This window comes from Syngnathus scovelli, chromosome 7 (genome assembly GCF_024217435.2).
Source record: "Syngnathus scovelli strain Florida chromosome 7, RoL_Ssco_1.2, whole genome shotgun sequence".
Lineage (NCBI taxonomy): Eukaryota > Metazoa > Chordata > Actinopteri > Syngnathiformes > Syngnathidae > Syngnathus > Syngnathus scovelli.
Window position 1 is genome coordinate 11,340,183 of NC_090853.1, and position 20,018 is coordinate 11,360,200.

Genomic DNA, 20,018 nt, shown 5'->3' on the forward strand with positions numbered 1-20,018 from the left:
CACGTCAAATATGCAACTCTTTCCTTCACCAAGTAATGACGTATTTTGAGAACCAACTTGTGAAATGAAAGCATATCCAAGAAAACACACATTTACTCAAATATGCAGATTTGTTTTTATTATATTGCAAACAATAATTGACATCCAGGTATATTGTTAACAGTTTGTAGCGTGAAGAGTGAGACCATAGTGGTGAAAACATCATGAACTCTCAAGTAAGAGCTTGTTGTGCAGTCTGAAGCCCTCAATGAGGTTCACACGCATGTTAGAGAGGACTGGTTGACTTGAGGCAGAAATGACACACAGACAGCAAAAACTCAAGTCAGGCCACTCAAGCCAGACCAGAGAGCAAAATAATTGCTTGGGAAAGGAGAAACACTTGCATACAACACAGTAGCTGTGATCCATAAATTAGAAAAAAAGCCCCCCAAATGTCATCAATCTTTTATTTTACATCTTTAATTTAAAATCACTGGAGGAATAGTCTAAGGCCTGACATGTCATAGTGTGGCCCTGAGGGTGAGAGCATATTTTCTAAAATTGGTGGCAATAATGGACTAAATGGACTAAAGGCTGGTTTCTTGGCTAAACCAGAATGTAGACATTTTTTGGTATCAGCTTGAACACAATACTTTGCCATTATCATTCCAAATTTTCTACTACAAAGTCAGGCGGAATATACCTAAGGGATAGCTGTAACATTCCCTAAAAGAGGTTTCTCCTTTGGATCAACCTGATCTGACGAAATGTTTTAAAGTGTAGAAACCCCCTTGGGGAAAAAAGGTAGGAGGGGGGGGGGGGGGGGGGGGAAGAGCCACACTCACAATAAATCAGTCCATTCTACAGGAGGGATTGAGTGGTCTAGACATACTGAGCATCCTTTTCTCAACACCTGTCATGCCGCTGTCACTGTTAAGCCACTATGTACCTTAATGTGTTAAGACCACTTCAGCCCCTGATGTAGATTACCGTGCAGCAGCGCTATACCGTATATCAACAGGTCACATTTTACACCGCGAGGAGCTTCAGCAGCAGAGCACCACATCCAGTACACACGTGAAAAGAAAAAAAATGTAGCAAAGAAGCTAATGAGTTTATTGAAGCAATGGAAAACTGCAATTGGAAAATTATAGGTTTATGCACTTATCAACAGTGAATTCGTCTTTGAACAATAGAGTTGAAGATTTAGCGTAAACGGGGATGCGCAAGACTAATGAACCAACACTGTTCGGTTGATGTTTCATTTCATGTCCTACAAGTGGGAAAGGAATGATTGGTGGATTTTTTTTTAAAATCCCAATCTATCAGACATTCTTCCCAGTTAAAATTAACCTTGAGAAGAATGCCACTCAGAAACACGTCATGTGGTTTGTGGGGCTGCTCAATAAAGATGCTCATATTACAGAGAACATATGAAGCTTGAACGTGACTTAGCATGTTCGCTGCTAACACTTTCTCCACAGTCCAAAACTACCCCCACTTCTATTCAGCTCACCTTTCACCACAACATTACAAAACTGCCAAATGGCTTAACTAGCTAAATTTACAGTTCATATTTTCACAGAAAACCGATTCAACTTATTTTTATTGAGCAGAACATGCTTTTCACCCCTCAGAAATTAAGATATCATTGCATATCCCAAATATCAAACCTGGGAGAGCACATCAACTTGCCATGTTTTTTCCTTTCCTCTTTTTGCAAGAGAAGGTTCATGTTTGTAGTCTTTAGACGCGCCAAGCGACAACTAAGTATCGTTAGTCTATACATCCTTCCTATATTACACAAATATCCTACGGTGGTAGGTAAATTGGCTGGGAGTTGAGGGGCAAAGGGAAGGTCAGAGAAAACGCAAAGGAGACAATATCATTATTATCAAGTGCTGAAGATTAGAAATTGTCGTAATCCCTGATCTCCACTCAGGCACGCACACCGACAGCCTCCACTAAACTTTAACGAATAGCTCAGTGCTGTACTTAATGGGATGTTTCAACTAAAGCCTAATATTTGTTCATATGACAAGAGTCAAAGCTCCCCACCCCGAGGTCCAAGGACAACAGTTTGCAAGATTGGTATATACAACCATTAAAATATGGGCAAGCTCCACATGAAGAGAAATGGTATGCACATTTGAGAAGTGATGGTATAAAGCTACAGATTATTTAATAACAAAGGCCGACATACAGTATCACCATCTACGCTTTTTCTGCCTGATCGCTCGAAGGTTTTACCAAGCTAGGTGCCATCAGACTAGGACAGGAAAGGAGAGCGAGAAAGAGGGAGACAAAAGTTCTTAAAAAAAAAAAATAGCCAAAAGTAATCTTACACATAAAGACACTGTCATTTCTTAAATTATTTTTTAGTGCCCTACATCAAAAACATCTGCCTTCGGTTGGTCAGTAAGGCTGCGTGACAGACGGCCAGCCCTGTGTTAAACCTATGGTACTTCTAGACGTTATGCAAATTTACAGTATACAAGTTTTGATTACCATGCAAGAATACTTTTTTTGTGTAACATTTAATAGCTTGATCTACATCCAGGAATAATTTACATAGAGGGGCAGAGATTATTAGACCAGAGAGCGCAATGAGTAAGTAACCATGGTGGCAGGTGCAGCCGAAGGAGATGAAGATGTGCGGGTGAAGTTTAGCTTAGGTGAGAGGGGGGTTGGGGGTGGGGAGAATGACAGGGTGAGGGAAGGGGGGTGTGGGGGGGGCAGGGTCCAGAAGACCATCTGGGTAGTCGGGGTGCTGGTCCAATCTTTGGAGGTCCTATTCAGCGGCACTCCCACACTTTTACCGTCTGATCTACACTCCCAGTGACCACGTAAGGAGCAGTCTTGTGGAAATCTGAAATGAACAAAGATCAGAACAAAACCTGCATTCATTACATGTCATTAACGTGAAACAATCATATGTGATTAATGCTAAAGTTATGGTCAATTAATAACGCACAGTGCAACACATGAGAAACGGTTTTTGTTCGTTCCTTAAACAGTTGTCAAGCACCAGACGTTCACTTGAAAGGGAGTCCTTTACTGGTACAAACACTTGCCTAAGGGTGGAGCCAGACATGTTAAGGGATACTGTTCAGCCCGCTGAGAATTATTACTTCTGTGTAATTATACAATATGTGTATCTGTCTCACATGCGCCGTTTCTGTTCACGTGTCCTTTCCTTTTGGTTCGACTGTGCAGTTGAAGGTGGAAGTAATTGCTGCCTATACAAGTTTGCACAGTCATTATACCTGCCTGTATATAGACCCAGTCCATTTGTTTTGCTGAGTACTATCGAGGTGAGAAAATGTACTTAAGTACCGACCCTTATTTGGGACACAGCTCCATTTAGAGTGGAACGCACCAAGATACTGTACCACTATTGATTATAGAAATCAAAAACAAGTTTTGTTGCGAGCACAAATGACAATAACAAAGAAGCTTTTGCAAAATGTTCAACAGCTTACAGCGCTCGCTGTTTGTAGTTAAGAGTTTTAAAAGAAAAATGTCAACCAGCTTGCCAAAATAATTGGCTGAGATAGTCCTCAAGGGAATTACTGAGCTGTATCAATAAGCAGAAGTGAAAAAGAGAGGTGAATGGCTCACTGGTGGCACCCGTCAGGACACTCAAGACCAGCAAAGGAGATTCATAATGGTCTTGTTTACAAGGAATCGCCGTGGAAGCAGGAGGGTATATAAGCTAGTGGCAGGGACAGCAGTTGATGAGATAATAGCAGGGGATAAGAGGACAGGAGGTCTGCTTACCCAAAGAGGTAACAAAGTGATCATGGGCACTCAGGGTTTTCATGCAGCGCTTGTTCTTGTAGTCCCAGATCCTTAAGGTCTTGTCATCTGCACAGGTCACAATAAACTTGCCTCCCGGGTGGAAAAGGAGGCCACGCACCCAGTTGTCATGGCCGACCTGTGGTACAGAATTTATAAATGAAGCAAATTGATTTCCGCACTGAAAAGAAAAGACATTTACACACTTGAAATAGACCTTACCAGTGTCATAAGGCACATGCCTATGCTAACATCCCACATCTTGACAGTTTTGTCTCTGGAGCCAGAAAGCAGGAAAGGGCCTGATTTACCACTCTTCTTGCTCTGGTTGGAGAAAACATTATAAAAATAATAAAAATTAAATAAATCAATGTAGCAAAATTATTGCAGGACAGGTTTTGGTCAAATAGACGCCCTAAAGGAAAACTTATATGTTGACTAAGTAAAAGATTATAAGTTATTTTTCAACAAATGTTTTTGTTTTTCTTTATGTTAAAGTAAACAAATTAAGGACCATTCAGTGACCGTGGAAAATATCAATTCTAAGGGGAGACAAATTGAGGACCATCCAGTTGGACGACATTCAAAACGCACAGGCTTGTCTGAGCAAAGACTACAATGACTTAAACTTAGCAAATACTTTACGTCATCTTACCTGGTGAACTTGCTTTTAAATCAAGAAACAGGGATAAGGCTGTCAAGCGAAATATTGTGCAAATATCAACTCCACACTTGTACAGTTGGTTAGTCTTTTTCCTTACGCTAATCCAGACTGCTGGTTAAAATCCAAGTCGTCCCTCACCTCAGAACCAGTGGCATCAAGTATGGTGGGATAAGCGCTCTCTGGCGCCCACGAAATGCACTCCACCACATGCTCATGCTCCCGCAGTTCAGCTTTGCACTCTTTGTTGGCTACAACCCACACGCGCACCGTCTGATCATTGGAGCAGCTGGCAACCAAAGTGCCATCCTGGTTGGGTCGCACCATGCGCACCCACTCCCTGTGGCCAGTGAAGGTCTTCACACAGTAACTTGTGTGGAAACAAATTTAGAGATGAATTACCACCCAATAAATATGACACCTAGGCAAATAAATACTTAAAGACTTTTAAAAATAATTCAGAATTAAAAGATCTTACCCAGTTGCCACCTCCCACATCTTCATAGTTTTGTCCCTTGAGGCAGAAATTATGTGATCTCCATTGGGCATAATGGCTACTGATGACACATTGTGGTCATGTCCTAAAAGAACAGAGTTGGAAACTTTAGAGATTACAAGGGGGAGGAAAATCAGGGTCAGATTTTGGTGATGCAAGTGTAAAACCACCAAAAGGACAAAATGATGTGCTTTTTTGGGCACAATGTGCTGACTATAATATTCAAGCAGTGAGCTGGGCTTTCACACAATTTCACAGTGGATACAAAATTGGGTTGATTACCAAGTTGTTAGACCTGATTTGACCCGCTCAACAGACATAAGTAATAGCCATAAATGTGTGTATCAGGCATACATCACACTAGTATTGTGTGATGCAGGACGTAGCGTAAGAGGATCATTAAACAATTGACTCATTCAACACTTATCTACATGAACAGCTTGGCGTCACATTTTGTTAAGTTAATGAAAAAGCATGAGGGTTTGAGAAGGGTGAACTGAAAGTGAATAAAAAGGTGGCCTAAGGAGTAATAGAGGGGAAAATGTGAAGCCTCAATTTAATCAAAAGTTCTCTCTACAGACTGATTTTGTACAGTGAGCTTGAGGAAGATTTTAAGTAGCTCTCATCCACCTCCCTGAAAAAGTATAAAGTCTATTAAGACCAGTCTAAATAAAACAATATTTTAACAGACACATTACATAATGAAGATCTCCTCCAGTTTAGTATACTGTATACATATGTACCATAGAAACTGCTCAATGTAATTTCATTACATTTTTAGGGTCAGCTCGAATTTGTTGCTGTCAGGAAATCTGAACTATGTTCCAAATGTTCCTTTTCATTTTTTACTTTTCTCTTTTTCATTCATTCTAAGTGTTATTCATTCATTCATTCACTCACTCATTTATTTATTAATTACATAAAATGTTGCCATGTTAGAAAACCTACCATGCATAGTCCTGATGCACTCAAAACCTTGGAAATCCCACAGCTTGATAGTCATGTCGGCAGAGCAAGATGCAAGTAGTTTTCCAGTCTGGTCAAAAGAGATGTCCTGCACGGAATCTGTGTGGCCCTTAAGTGTGCGTTCAAAGTCTCCGGTCTCATAGTCCCACACCTAAGGAGCACACGGGCAAATTGGATCACAGAATACAAGGTTCTGTTCATTATGTCTCTTCATGTGCAGTCCTCAGAAACGTTCCATGAATATTCCACACTTTCGCAACGCTAAACACAACAGATGACAAAAGAGAACAGCCTTGACAGATCTCATAAAATGCTCCAACAAGTTAGACTAACTGTGGATTTCTAATAGTCTCTTTCCATGGTCAAGACCTTTTGTAAGTACTCCTGAAGGTTTTAATGACTGCACTAATATGGAGCACAGACAGAATCAGTAATTATGGGAGGAAGCAGGATGGATTTAAACCCAAGAAAGCTGCTCATGTTTGGTTTTCAAGCAGACGGTCACAGAGAAACAAACACTCCTCGCCTCACTGCTTTGGTTGTGGGGGATTTTGTCCAGACGGTAATGGGAGACCCCACCGTCCCTTTCTAGAGGGGCGAAATGTGCCAGACGGTTGTGAGGTACAAAATGCACAGGGGGAGAGATCAGCCGAGTTAACCCGTGTGTTTGGAGATTCGCTTGATCAGCACATTACGCATTTCATCAGCATCTTGAGCAAATAAGCCTTTACAGCAACCTGTAACTCTAAGCTACTCGGACACATTTAGCATTATCACTGACTCTTTTTTTTATGCATCTATTTTATTTTATACTCATGATGAGTTGGGTGGCACCTTGCATAGTAGCCTCCTCCTTTAATTAACTTTGGACAAAAACATTACAAAAAGCAGTTGCACATAATGTCTATTCAGTTTAGTTTTCAGACTAAAAAGCTATTTTGGCTTGTTTGACTTGTCAAAACAATCTGAAGCATGCAAGGTCTACTCAATTAAAAATTCAACAGGGCTGTTGAGAGGTAGAAAAAGTAGGGCACCAAATAAGTGCAGGCCAGGAGAAAGACAGAGAGAAAGAAGAAAGCAGCTAAAGAGCAAGAGCAGGAGGGTGGAGCAAAATGTAAGATTTGGGCTCAGAGCCTTGCTCCGCCGATGGTGGTTGGGCTTGGTGGCGCAGATGCTGCTTATGAGGAATAGAAATGTGGCATTGTGCCAAGGGGAGTGGTTGCACTGGGAGCAAACCGTGGTGGCTAGTGGAAAGGGATGAACAGATGAACATGTGCTTGATGAATAATTTATAAAGAACAAACAGCTTAATAGACTATTGGAATTGAGAGTTTGCACTTTGATTCTGGGCACACAAAGATAATGCTGGTGCAATCTCAGGTGCACCCATAACAACGCCTTCGAGAAGCAGACCGATTTGAGGACTACAACATTATGGAAGAGGAATTGAATGAAACAACATTCGCAAACTATCTAAATGGTAGTTTCAAGCCAACATTTACCATCAATACTTAAAAACAATCAACCATATCTTAATAATAAAATATATTTGAGTGAGCATATTTTTAGGTTTTAATACTGTGACTAATTGAAAATACACAATACAGGGGAGAAAATGTGCCTTTCAGCCACACTAACCTTTATTGTTGCATCCTCTGAAGCAGACACCATCACACTGAAGACTGGGTGGAAGATGACTCTGGTAACAGGACTGCGGTGGCCACTCAGCGCATACTTTTCTGGAGGACGTGGAACCCACTCTTTAGGGTCTCGCTTTTGACTAACTGGTCCACCCAGGGTGATTTCCTCCTTTGCTTCGTTCAGTTTAGATTCAAGTTCCATAACCTGCCCAGACCAAGTAAGTATGTTAGCGGTAGGAGGTTTATTGAACCAAACTAAAGGTAGGGGAGTTTCAATATTCTTAAAAACCTTTAGCAATGTCAGTAAGTTAGTATTCTAAAGAGATTATTATAAATACACAGTAAAAGTAAAGTGGCTCCATGGGTGATGTCACAAACAATTCACAAGACTGCATTCCCCACAAGCCTCCTGCGAAAGTGGCAAAAAAAACAAACCTTCTTTTGTAATCTGATGACTGAAGTCCATTTTTTTTCCAAAAGGCCAGCATACTTCTTGTCCAATTCTTCATTCTGTGAGGAGCAAGGGTGGGGGTTGGATGCAAAAAGGCAACAAGTTGAAGAATCAGCAGAATCAAAAAAGGCCAGTGAGAATGGACCAGCTGGGGAGGCAAGCCGAGAAGATGTCTTGTATGAAAGAAAACAATTACTTACGCTTGGTTCCGACGCAAGCATGCTACTTACAACATCTACACTACAAATACACACACGCACGCGCACACACAAGTCTTGACCCTTCCCACAATAGCTACCCAACTGCTAAACTGAGGAAGGTGTGCAGGATATGTTGGCAACTCCTTTCAGAGTTGTTTAGAAAAACAAAAGAATGCATGTACAGTCTTTAACAGACAACTGCAAAATGATAATTTCTTCAAAGTCTGCTATTAATAAATTATTCATTTTGGTCGGCAACTTAATGGTATGACAGTTTATTGACATTGATCAGCAAGGCAATAAGTGACTTTTAGGCATTTTATTGATGTGAATTCTTGAATGTAATGAAAATAAACATTTAAAAACTTAGAATTTAGTTGTTTGCCTTCTTTTGCATTAGCATTCCTCGCCATTTCCCTCGTTTGAGTCTCATTTATTATGTCTCTCTCGTCACTGCAAACATCAGCATTGAATATTGGTGGTGGTTGCATCCCTCCGCTACTTTAGAATTTCTGCTTTTGTGTAATGGCAAGGCTGAGGAGCTAGTTGTGAATTTCAACAATCACCACCCTCAAACCCTTGCAGGGCCGCCAATGAGGCTTTCACAGTTACCAGGAGCCTCAAGGCACCGTGCCATGTTAGAGGAATATACAAGACTTTTGAAGGAAACGTCATTTATGCATTAGTGTTTTTTTGATTTTTGATTTTTTTTAAAAAAAAGCCTGCTATCATCTAACCGGCCATCTGCCTGGATGCTAACAACGTACACGAGAGTGACAAAATGTGCCAGACTACACTGCAGGCTGCCAATTTATTACCAGTGGGTATTATGGAGCCAAATATCTAAGTGTATGTGTATATCTATATTTTCTCTCATGTAACTACAGAGTAATTGGTTGTGGACACATTTAAATTTGCAATTAAAACCTGCTAAACCACAGAGACAGTCACAAGAGCCATGGCAAAAACATTCTATTCAGTCAAACACAACTAGCTATATTTAACAGGCAGGTAAATTTCAACTGATAAATGCAATATATTCAAGGCTATCATATTGGCTTCCAAAGGTTTGTTTTGGCCATAGCTATAAAACCCCAAGAGTATGTGGTCCCCCCCCCCCCCCGTGCCTCATCCTCATCCATTATTAAACCTTCTCCCACTCAGAAAACGTCTGCCAGAGGAATGAATAAAGGCACAAAAGAAAGAGGTGAGGTGAAATGTGAAGGTAAGGTGAAACGAGAAGATGCTATAAGAAGTTAGGGGGGAAGGGTGAAAACGATGTGATAAGATGACCTTTTTTTTGCAGGTTACATTAAACCAATGTCTTTAAGTATTTAGACCAGGGATGGGCGACTGGCAGCCCATGCTTGGGGTGGATCTTAATAAATTTTTGCGGGGTGAAAAAAAAAAAAATATATATATATATAATTCTCCCAGTAAAAACTAAACTTTTTAAAGAAAAAGCAAAATAACCACCAAAAAGGTTGTCAAAAGGGCATTTTTAAATTGGATCAATGATTGGCGAGCTAAAGACATTATAGCTGATCACAAACTGGCCATAAAACAATCAGCCGATGCGATCCTGATCAGTGTAAACTCTACTTACCATGTCTAATTCTGCCTCCTTCTTGAACGTGGAATATGCTCCTTCATATCCATTGGAACGCAGATAGTCAGCTATGGCTCGATTTCTGGAACATACAAAGAGGATCCATAATTAAACCTATGATCACCATAACCAAGATAAGGCCTTAAGTATAATGAGTGTAGCAAAATAGGTATGTATATGTATATACCTAAATGTATTTCAAAATAGGTATGTATATGTAGTACACACCTAAATGTATTGTCTCAACTATGTATTAGAATAACATTTAATGTATACAAATCAGTCGGACACCATATGTATGACTGACAACCTAGCCAGCACAATGGATATCACATCTGTCTGCTGTCTATAATGACCTCCTGTTCTGTGGCTGTGGGCAAATAACACACCACAGAATGAATCACTGCAATGTGGAGGGTGAAGGGGGGGATAATTGAGATCCCAGTGTTCGTCACACCACTATCCAAAACACACAGAATAAAGCCAGAAAACATATTTGAGGTAATCAGGCTTTTGGTTATGACAATTCCATCCAGTTCATCACAAAACAAGATGTTTAATAAGAAAGCTGAAAGAAAGAGTTGAAAGAGTTGAAATGTGTCAACTAATTTCTGGTCAGGGTAGACCTGGGAAGTGATATTTAACCTAGCAAGGAGTGTATAAACTTCAGTATTAAACTCAGCTTTACAGATACCATGTGGGCTCTCTACTGATTAGCTACTTTCTGAGACAGCATTTGAGATGTGATCATGATTTATTCAAGAGGACAAGGCACTGCGACTACTGGAGTGGGAGCCAATAGTTGAGTCGACCTTGAGCTTTTTTTTTTTTTTTCATTTTTGATCGAGTTGTTTCAGGGCATGTTTAAAAAGAATGTAGCTTGTGACCAAGTTCGGCTCGATTCTGCATAATGAAATTGGGTAGAGTGAGTGACTCACTCAATACCACTTGCACTCAGAAGTGAACTACCCTCAGCAAGATATTTTCAAGCGCATGTGAGTCACTAATGCCTGCTCATTATTATGGGTTATTATGAATTTAAAAAAAATCTTCAATGAAATCTATACACAATTTGATTAGCAAAATATATTTTTAGCTTTCATTGTCCAAATATTTCTGTAGTATCAGTGAAAATGATCATGGGAAAAAAAATCTAATCTGCACCTCCTCCACACATTCATTCTGTAATTATTATATTTATACACCACAAGCCGTACATCTAAAGCCAAGAAAAGCCAGACAAGCTGTATGGGAGAAAATGCTTGAGGGTGCCAGTATGAAGGGGGAGGGAGTTGCAATCTGTCAGCGCAGTCTGTGCTGCATGCACCTCACCTTCTGCCCACCTGAATACCCATGACAAGAGGAGGGCTCTCATTAGAGTTCAAGGTTAGCACTAGGTTATCTACACTCCTGACAGGCTGCCCACTTCAAACACTAAAAGAGGGCCGACTTGTGAGCGTACACATCTGAGAAACAGCAGTGCAAGGTGAGGGCAGCTAAAACGCAGAGTTATTTGATGTGGTAGGGGTGTGACACGAGAGGGTGTGTCCAAACTGTTGCTGTCTGTCTCAACGTCAACTGAAATGCTCAATGGAATGCTGCGGAAGACTTGAAAAACTACAATGACTTAATTGTAAGTACTTGAATTTCAAATCATGCAAAATTGAAAGTTGGTCAAGTCTGTCCATAAATATGACGGGTTTAGCACATTTTCCATCTATAGTGAGGTGATGGTGGTTTTGAATAGTGAACACGCAGATCTTTTTTTTCCTAACCACACAGATATGCTCAGGACCCCAAGTAAATAACTATTTAAGCAATGTAAAAAAAGAATGAAAGCAAACTGGCTGGTTTCTATGGTTATTAACAGATAGCAGGATGATGTCATCCAGGAGAGATGAGTCAGCCATCCTTCCAGCCTGCAGATGACTTCATTTCCTCCTAATTTTCTACTACAAAAATCAATGAAGAGGGCATTCAAAAAATTAAATAAATATCAGTTGACATGACGTCATGCTGGTCTCTGACAATATCGGTATCACTTTCACAGGCTATACTAGCTGTCACATTACCTGCCAGCTCACATCTCATTAAAGACAAGGCCGTTGCTCTCTGTCACTATATTTGTAAATAAGTTTCAATATTTACAAAGTAAATTCTATGACTGGAACAATGTCCTTTTGTCTCCTCCGCCAGTGTTTTTGACAGCAAACTGCTGCACTGATGGAATGCAGTCAAGAGGTAGTGCAGAGTGTGAGATCTGGGAGTGTTTTGTGCTCAACTAGTTCCAATCCCCATCTTCAATGTATTCATGCAAGTGCGGCTAGGAGCCTAGATAACAAGCAATTACAAGCTCCTTACTTTTGTCTGTTACAAATATGGTTGGCGTATAAACAGGTCATTTGATGACAGGGTTAAAAGCGCATTTCACTGAAAAAAAATAAATTCAGAAGGTCCTTGGTTTGCAATGGTGCTCACATATACTGCATTAGAAAATGCATGCAGGGTAAGAATTCTTTGCACAAGGATTGCTCAGTTCCCAGTATTTACTGTTTTATTTCAATTGCCTCCGAGTGTTTTTCATACAAATATTTGCAAGTATGGATTCCTTAACGCTTTAGCACAGGTTAATGGTCGACTATTACTTGCGTATGTACACATTCAGGTTAAGGTGCCAGTGCAATTCAATCAAGCGATCACAGCCAGAGGATGACATACACAAATGTACGCAGTGTGGAAGATGGCCATGGGCATATTCTTTGTTCAGTGAGGAGAAATTAAAAAAAAATAAAAAATAAAGCACACGGGTGCCCGCCAGGTCTTTAAGGGGAGTAGCATGTTTGTGTTCTTCAGCTATTTTTAAAACATGCTTGGGGCAGTGAGTCCCCTGACCCTGTAAAGACACACAAATGTGCTTTTCATTGGTTATGCATTAACAAAAAAGATTGTTGTCAAGAGAGTACAGAATCACACAGCTGACTGTTGATGACAAAATAGCAACTTATTAGAAAAATAATATTTAAAATATAAATATTTATCCTCAGCCAATGAATCTAAACTACCCAAAACTCTACACATTACAATTACAGGGGGTGCTCTGTTTATGACTGAGGTCAGTTCCTATGGCGACAAAGTAACCTGAATTTGTACGCAAGTCGGATCGTGCTGGAGTCTGTCACTGTTGATAATTAAAAAAAAAAAAAAAAAAAAAAAAGTCATTATTACAGTAAATGTGTTATTTTTTTTTTTTTTAAAAAGTCAGAATATAAAACAATCAAATGGAAAACCCTAAAATTTGATGGCAAGTAAGCTATTCTTGTCCTGCAAGATGATCAGACGGTTTAATAGACGTAACTTTGATGCTGACAGCCGGACACAGTTGCCAATCCTAAGTAACCATTTTTAACAAACCAGAGTTACGCAACAGTTACGTTGTTTTAGCCAGCAAATTTGCTACTGTGGTTCTGACATCACTTTGTTTAAGAACAAAATCTATGTGTTGGAGGTTTGTCTAAGTCACTGAGACAAACAGCAATTCATCATTAGAATAGGAATGCATCTGATGCTTGAAGACACCCGTTTCCTGTGGGCTGTTGGCCCACAGACTGGGAAAAGAGGGGTTTTGGCTGGGGGGGGGTCTTGGAATCTTCCTCTAACTAGTACAGAGCTAATGAAAGCTTAGCATTCCAGACGAGCTCCCCATACCAACAGGCCCCGCCCACAGCACTAATCTAAAAACATAGAAACATTGTTGGGAATGTTAGCTGCCTTGTTATGTATTACACAAGTTAAGTGGATGCATTCGGCAATCGCACTGGAAGACAGATACCCAAATCAATGCTTTGAAATCCTCTTAAAGAGCAGAGAAAAGACAGAATGTTATGATCGTCACGATGCACTAACTAACGTGATCTGAAAGCAGAGCCGATCATGTAACTTTTATCAGAGCGGAATCAGATGAAAAAGATTGCATTTTTAAAAGTGTCTGTTTTTCCAAGGGGACAAAAAGAGTTGTATAAAATATTTAGGATATATTGCAGTGTGATACTAAAACATCAACTGAATGATAACAATTATCAATATTATTAATAACAATTTTCACGACTCAACCCACCTCCAACCAAATGACCCATCACATTATCATGTCTCCCAGGCACCATTATGATAAAGATGGACTATACATGAAGGATACGTCTCAGCAAGTAGACAAATTTGATTGGACCGTTCATTTTGAACCGAGTCCCAGCCGTGGTGAATAATGTGCTCTTTCTTAGTGGGTGTGGCTTGCCAGGTGAGAGCTGAGCCAAAGCAGCAGAGAAATGTGTTTCCTGTATTTTGCTCAGTACTGCATTTTCAGGAAAAGGCAACAAGCAAAGACAGTTTCCTAAGCGCATCAAATATAAATTGATTACAATAAAAGTTCTGCTCAAATGTTTACCTCCTTCTCTTCTGATTGGTTAGTAATGTCTTTGCAGGGAGGCCGAGACTAGGCTTGTACAGGAAGTGAAGCAGTGCACTACAGCAAAATGGAAGACACTCAGTTCCCTGCCACTGCTTTTTAGCAAAACCCAATTCAGTATCTCAATTGTGACACAAATTTATATAGATATAAACTTTTTGTTCATAGTGTCAGACTGCAAAACATCAATATCATTAAACCTCAATATACCACCCAGCCCCGGAAGCAGCCGTGCACTAAACTGCGCCAAATCTGCTTAAATAAGGAACAATCGCGCAACTACTGCACGGAGGCACCAGAAGCACTGAGTGATTTAAGCAGCATACCGGCGTATAAAGTGAAATACGAGTACCCCTCCCCAAAAAGGACTTAATTGGAAAGAATAATGGCAACATTGTCATTTACATACTTTCTGCTTTGGCAGTGGTAGCCTTTGGTCAATTTAAAGAAACTTTATTACCACCTATTTTTTTTCAAGTTGCATTCGTTGGGCTGATAATCATGCCGCTCTACTTGTGCATACCAGTTTCAGCCCTCATCCTGATCATGCAAATCCAAACAAAATCCTAACCAAGGTTGTTGACACCTTGGAAAGGGATATTTAGACTCTGCACTCTTGGAGTCATAAAACAGAGGTGTATTGGCCACTTACAGTTCATCTCGTTGCCGTTGGGAAAGCACCATGGTGACAGGATGGTGTGGGCGGGGCAAGGAGAGACCGCTTGCTAGTAGATGGTGTAGCTGCCGCGCTCTCCTCAGTCGGGAGATGAGCTATGCGGATCCGAGCAACGCGAGCGAGGATGAGCCGTGTACTCCTATAGCGTCAGTTAGTGTAGACCCGACACAGCCCGGGGACAGACCGGGGACCGCAGGAATCGGGCCCCCTGGGGACAAGAGAAGCGGAGAGCCTGCAGACCAGTCAACAGCCGAGTCTACACTGCATCTGAAAGGGAGAAATGGAGGTGCGCGTTAGGTATGCATGACAGATAACATGGCGAGTGGGTGGAGCTGAAAATATTTATAGTAGGTCAAAGAAGTGCTGCATCAATGCCTGTAACAGTTTAAATGCAGAAAATATGCATGGAAACTGCTTATTCTACCAGGTCAAAGCAGCACTCAGAAAATATTACTACATCCCATCAATTAGAAAAATGGCATGAAGCCATCCATCCGACAAAACTCAATCACTCTTTCTGTGGATTTTTAGATGCTCGCAAAAGCATCCACAACATCAATACAATTCCAGGTTACAAATTCCTGCGCAAACATCCAAGAGTTGACCCAGATTTGAAGAGCGACAAACTTTCCATCACAGATTGCAGACAGAACAGAAAAATAAGTCAACGTCATGGCCAAAGAGGCTGCGCACTCGTCGAATTCCCAAACGTCATTGTGTCATTATCACACCTCCTAAAGAACTGCCAAGCGGAGTGATGAATGGGGAAATCACAGGGAGGTGACAGCACAGCTTTGACTGGTTACAAGGTCAACATATTGTCAGTTGAGGGATCTTTCTAAGGTACATTAAATGCAATGGGGTGTACATATTTATATATACACTACCAGACTTATAAAATACCAAACTAAACAGCCAACGGCAGGCCAACTATGAGCCGCACTAAGCCTCTTAGTCTACTGGGACCACGATGACTAAATCTCCCCGACTGACCAAAAGACAAAAGTCTAAACAGAGCTAATTTACTTCTTTTTGAGATCCTTACGCAATTACTTACTCCCTCATTTGCATACACATGCTTTATCAGACTGTTTTCCAGAATGAGGCATCTTGTGCTGCATCGCATAGTTGCCTTACGTTAAATGTATTTATTGTGAATACACATTTCAACAAAAGGTTCGCAAGAGAGAAAAATAGTATAGAATGGATTCAAATTCGGGATGTTTATTACAGAGCAGCAGTCTCCATGTATTTGACACTCGTTTTTCCTGTACTAAAACCACAAAGGCAGCAGACATAATTTCACTGCTTGGCAGCCTTCTCTATTAAATTGTTAAAGCAACAAACATAGAAATGTGTTTGCTTCCCTATATGCATAACTGACACTTGAACACTGCAGAGGACCTGCTCCACAGAAAGCGAATGACGTAGCTGCCAGTTAACTATTGAGCTGTGATGTCAGCATCTGACACAGGTCCAAATGACAGCTTATCTCTCATAGAGTGTTGATTACAGCGTGCCGGGGTCTCTGGATGTTTCCCAACAAATCCGCTGTGGTTCATAAAGACAAAAATAGCTCAACACTAGCATTGAACAGTTTTAGGAAGTGATTGCAATTGTTCTGACCTGCCCATATAAACATTAGTAGTTTAGCCACTACTAGCTAGCTGTTCAGCCACTGGACTAAAGTATCAATCTTTTCATCATGCACATCATTAGTTGAATCATAACTTCAAAATTCCATTTGTAGTCAAAATCTTATTCATTATTACTGAGGGGTAGAATTTTAGTAGTTTAAATAGTTAGTGTTATTTTCTAGTCTACATTTGTTGACATTTATTGTACAGTTGAAATTAAAATGTTTGAAATGAATGAGAAAAAAAATAATTTTCCACTTGATTTTACAAGTTTACTTTCTATGCTAATAAAATGTTGAATTATCCTGTAGGTCTGTGTTTTCAGTAGCGAAACTACTAGCCATTTAAAAGCAATGTAAAATTATTTTCATATTTTTAGTTATTTGTGGGCTTCTTTTGTTCGCACAATAATCCACTTTCATTTGTATTTGCAGTCTTGAAAAAAATACCAACCAATCAGTTTAACTGGCTGAGCTCAAAAATTGGGAATGAAATGATGGTGGAGTGGGAATAAGCTGCAATCGATGTGCATCCATAAATCTGCTTGTTCTTCCCGCTATTGATTCTGTTGTCTTTGTGTCGCAGAAGCAGGAACCGTCGTAAAACGGTGCAAAGTGCTCTGGGGGTGTCATTTCATTTCCTGATTAAACCCAACAGGTTAGCGTTCCTTGGAGAAGCTATTCTAGACTAATAACATTGTTTCACTTTAAGAAGCAGCAGTCGGCTATTCAGTCACAACTGGACTGAGCCACACCCGATGCATTACAGAGCACATATTTGTTACTTGACGTCACCAAGCTTACAACTTCGTCTTGGACAGTTCAAGAGAGTGGGCCATCTTAATGCAAAGGGTTACGTCAACCAAACGAATGCACATGAAGAAAGGAAAATAGGAAACTTGTCACATGACTATTTTTGCAAGATGAAAATCATTGAATGGAAAAACATGCACAACTGTACCAACACTACTCATATTTTATTTTCACCGTTAATCTTGCAGACATCTTTGCATGACCTAGCAGAGAACTACAGTTAAAGCCTTTTTCACTTTTTCAATACCAAGCATCCCTAACATCTGGAACTAGACTGCCTTCATTTCCTAACAGTGACAATAAGTCAGACAACATTAGACAAAGTAACAGTGGCATCAACTGGGGCTGCTAACACAAACTTACATGCTAAAATCCAAAAGATCCAAACACATCAACAGTTCAATACAAGATATAACATCTAACCAGTGACTGCAATATCACAAAGACTGCATACATAAATGCAAGTATGGCTTACAAATTAATTATATACCTAACATCTCATCAACTTATAAAAGCAAAGCAGAGCGAAACAACTCAGTTGCAACCAGAATCGCCCACCGCTCGAACCAAGTGACAAAATAGTCCGAGTCGACGATGCACTCTTACCCATTTATTGATGTGACCAACAGTTAGACACAAAGATACAAAACAAAAACATTCGCTAGGTGCATGAAACTGAATCTGCACGTGAACTCCACGTGGTTAAGCGCCAACCCAATTGGCTCTAATTTCTGACTTCACTCACTAGGCCGTGCCACTTAGGGGCACACACCAACACACGAATACAACAATGTGCTTATAACTTTCAGCTACATTACATTTTAGAAAACCAGTTTTGTCTGTTGATTTTATTTGTTTATTTTGGCATGTACACAGTCACGCATCACAATTTTCATTGCATGCACTATAGACAGAATTAGCCGAAATGGGATACAGGATGAGGCAATCAACCGTTACATTTACTTTGTATTATTTGTATTTCACAATACAGTGTAATATCTCTACTATTTGGGAGTTGGTGCAGACTGATTGCATTTCAATTCATTTCAGTAGGGAAATTTGACTTGATATATGTGTAAACTGCATAAGAATCTAGTGTCATAAACGAGGGTCCCACCTTTCACAGAAAACCAAAGCCCAATAGATATCGGTTATTCTCATGAAATTACCATACCATACTAAAACAGACATCAGAATCCAATCATGTTATCTTTTCGTCTCGTAAAATTTGAAAGAAGGAAGAAAAACAACGATTCAATCTCGGAATCATGACTAGAAAAACACGTAAGGGGAAACCGAGTTGGGCAAGGCGAAGACGCAATTCCGAGAAGACCATCATCGACTTGCATGCGCTCCACCCTGATTTCCTCCCACACATGACGAAGGAGCTCCAGCTGAGCCCGACGCCCACCGGTGAGACGGCAAACAACCCTGTCGTGTACAAACACCCAAACACCGACTATAAGGTTCGCCAACCTGCATTTCATGAAATATTATTCACACAACCAGACGCAACCTTCAGGGCGACCATTACTGAACGGACGCCCTTCCTCGATGCTAACATCCGACTTAGCAGTGAAGCTAATGAGCAGGCAGAAGACGAACCGATTTGAATAATAACCAATGGTGCCGACTGTGTCAATTTTATATTTAGCGGCAATGACGTAGTGTCAAACAGCACCAAATCGTATTCTAACCATTCTCGTAATGACAAATGCCAACAGTAACCTTCCGGCCCAACCCAGTGACATGTTGTCATGTCGTTAGCACTCAGAGTTTCTTCAACCACACATCACTAGAAGATATCCCAAATATGAACTATAACAACCAATAAGGTTAATCGGAACCTTACCTTCGTTAGCCTGCTGATGATTGCAGTCAGAAAGTTAGCTACAATCTGCACTCGTTATATGAACGCAGACGGGGGTGCCATTGTGCACTTGAGTTCAATTAGCTAAATTTAACTTCGTCACTGAGGCCAAATACTTGAATAAACCCAATGTTGCACATGTGTACATGGAAATAAAGTGCAGTGCTGATGTGCTACCTGCTGCTTCAGACCAAGCGGCCTAGCCGCCATTTTGAGGCATAAAAGGAGGTGCAAAAATTACAGCCACATCGTCATTTTCCCCACCTAACGCCTCACTCCTTCGACCATAGGACGTCTTCGTAAACGAGCCCAACTTACCCTATTGTCTCTGTCCACGAATATATCCAAAACACTCTCCGGCAGCAACACAAACCAGCGGGGCGTGAAATGTGCGCTACAAATTGAGATCTTGTTAGCTGGAGGTAAACTGCGCCCCTCTAGTGTCTCCGGCGCCGCTCGCTTGTTTTTTCGTAGGCTACCGCATTCGCCTTGTCTCGGGGGCGCGCACGGAGCTCGCGTTCACGGGGAGGCGGGAGCGCGCACGTCCTTGACAAGGGAGGGGGGGGCACTACAACCTTTGGCACTATTTTAAACGTTTATTTGAAACACTGAAAATCTATTTGCACGCATTGTAAATGTTAACGCAAAATGGTGCTCCTCGATAGTTTTTATTTTAATTATGATTAATGTTAAACGTTCGTTCATGTTTTTCTGTTAGCAGTTCATGTTTTGCGCCCTACAAAGGATTGTTATTCCCGTATCTA

At 40.6% G+C, this 20,018-nt stretch overlaps 1 protein-coding gene across 1 annotated transcript; it reads right to left on the bottom strand.

Moving 5' to 3' along the window:
* Positions 1 to 103: 103 nt before the first annotated feature.
* pafah1b1a (platelet-activating factor acetylhydrolase 1b, regulatory subunit 1a) lies at positions 104 to 19,761 on the bottom strand. The gene is made up of 11 exons (XM_049725502.1): positions 19,573 to 19,761; positions 14,912 to 15,202; positions 9,798 to 9,882; positions 7,976 to 8,050; positions 7,539 to 7,745; positions 5,883 to 6,051; positions 4,917 to 5,019; positions 4,580 to 4,808; positions 4,000 to 4,101; positions 3,760 to 3,916; positions 104 to 2,848 (listed from the first exon to the last, which is right to left on the bottom strand). Exons 2-11 carry the CDS (start codon positions 14,941 to 14,943, stop codon positions 2,775 to 2,777), a joined length of 1,233 nt encoding a protein of 410 aa, XP_049581459.1. The 5' UTR covers positions 14,944 to 15,202; positions 19,573 to 19,761; the 3' UTR covers positions 104 to 2,774.
* Positions 19,762 to 20,018: the final 257 nt, after the last annotated feature.

What these genes read in the sequence shown, in the direction of transcription:
- pafah1b1a (XM_049725502.1), bottom strand. Translation starts at nt 14,943, where the DNA reads ATGGTGCTTTCCCAACGGCAACGAGATGAACT. An exon ending in CAGAGGATGCAACAATAAAG is followed by an intron (nt 6,052 to 7,538) that starts GTTAGTGTGGCT and finishes TGTGCTCCTTAG; the next exon opens with GTGTGGGACTATGAGACCGG. An exon ending in ATGTGGGAGGTGGCAACTGG is followed by an intron (nt 4,809 to 4,916) that starts GTAAGATCTTTT and finishes TTTCCACACAAG; the next exon opens with TTACTGTGTGAAGACCTTCA.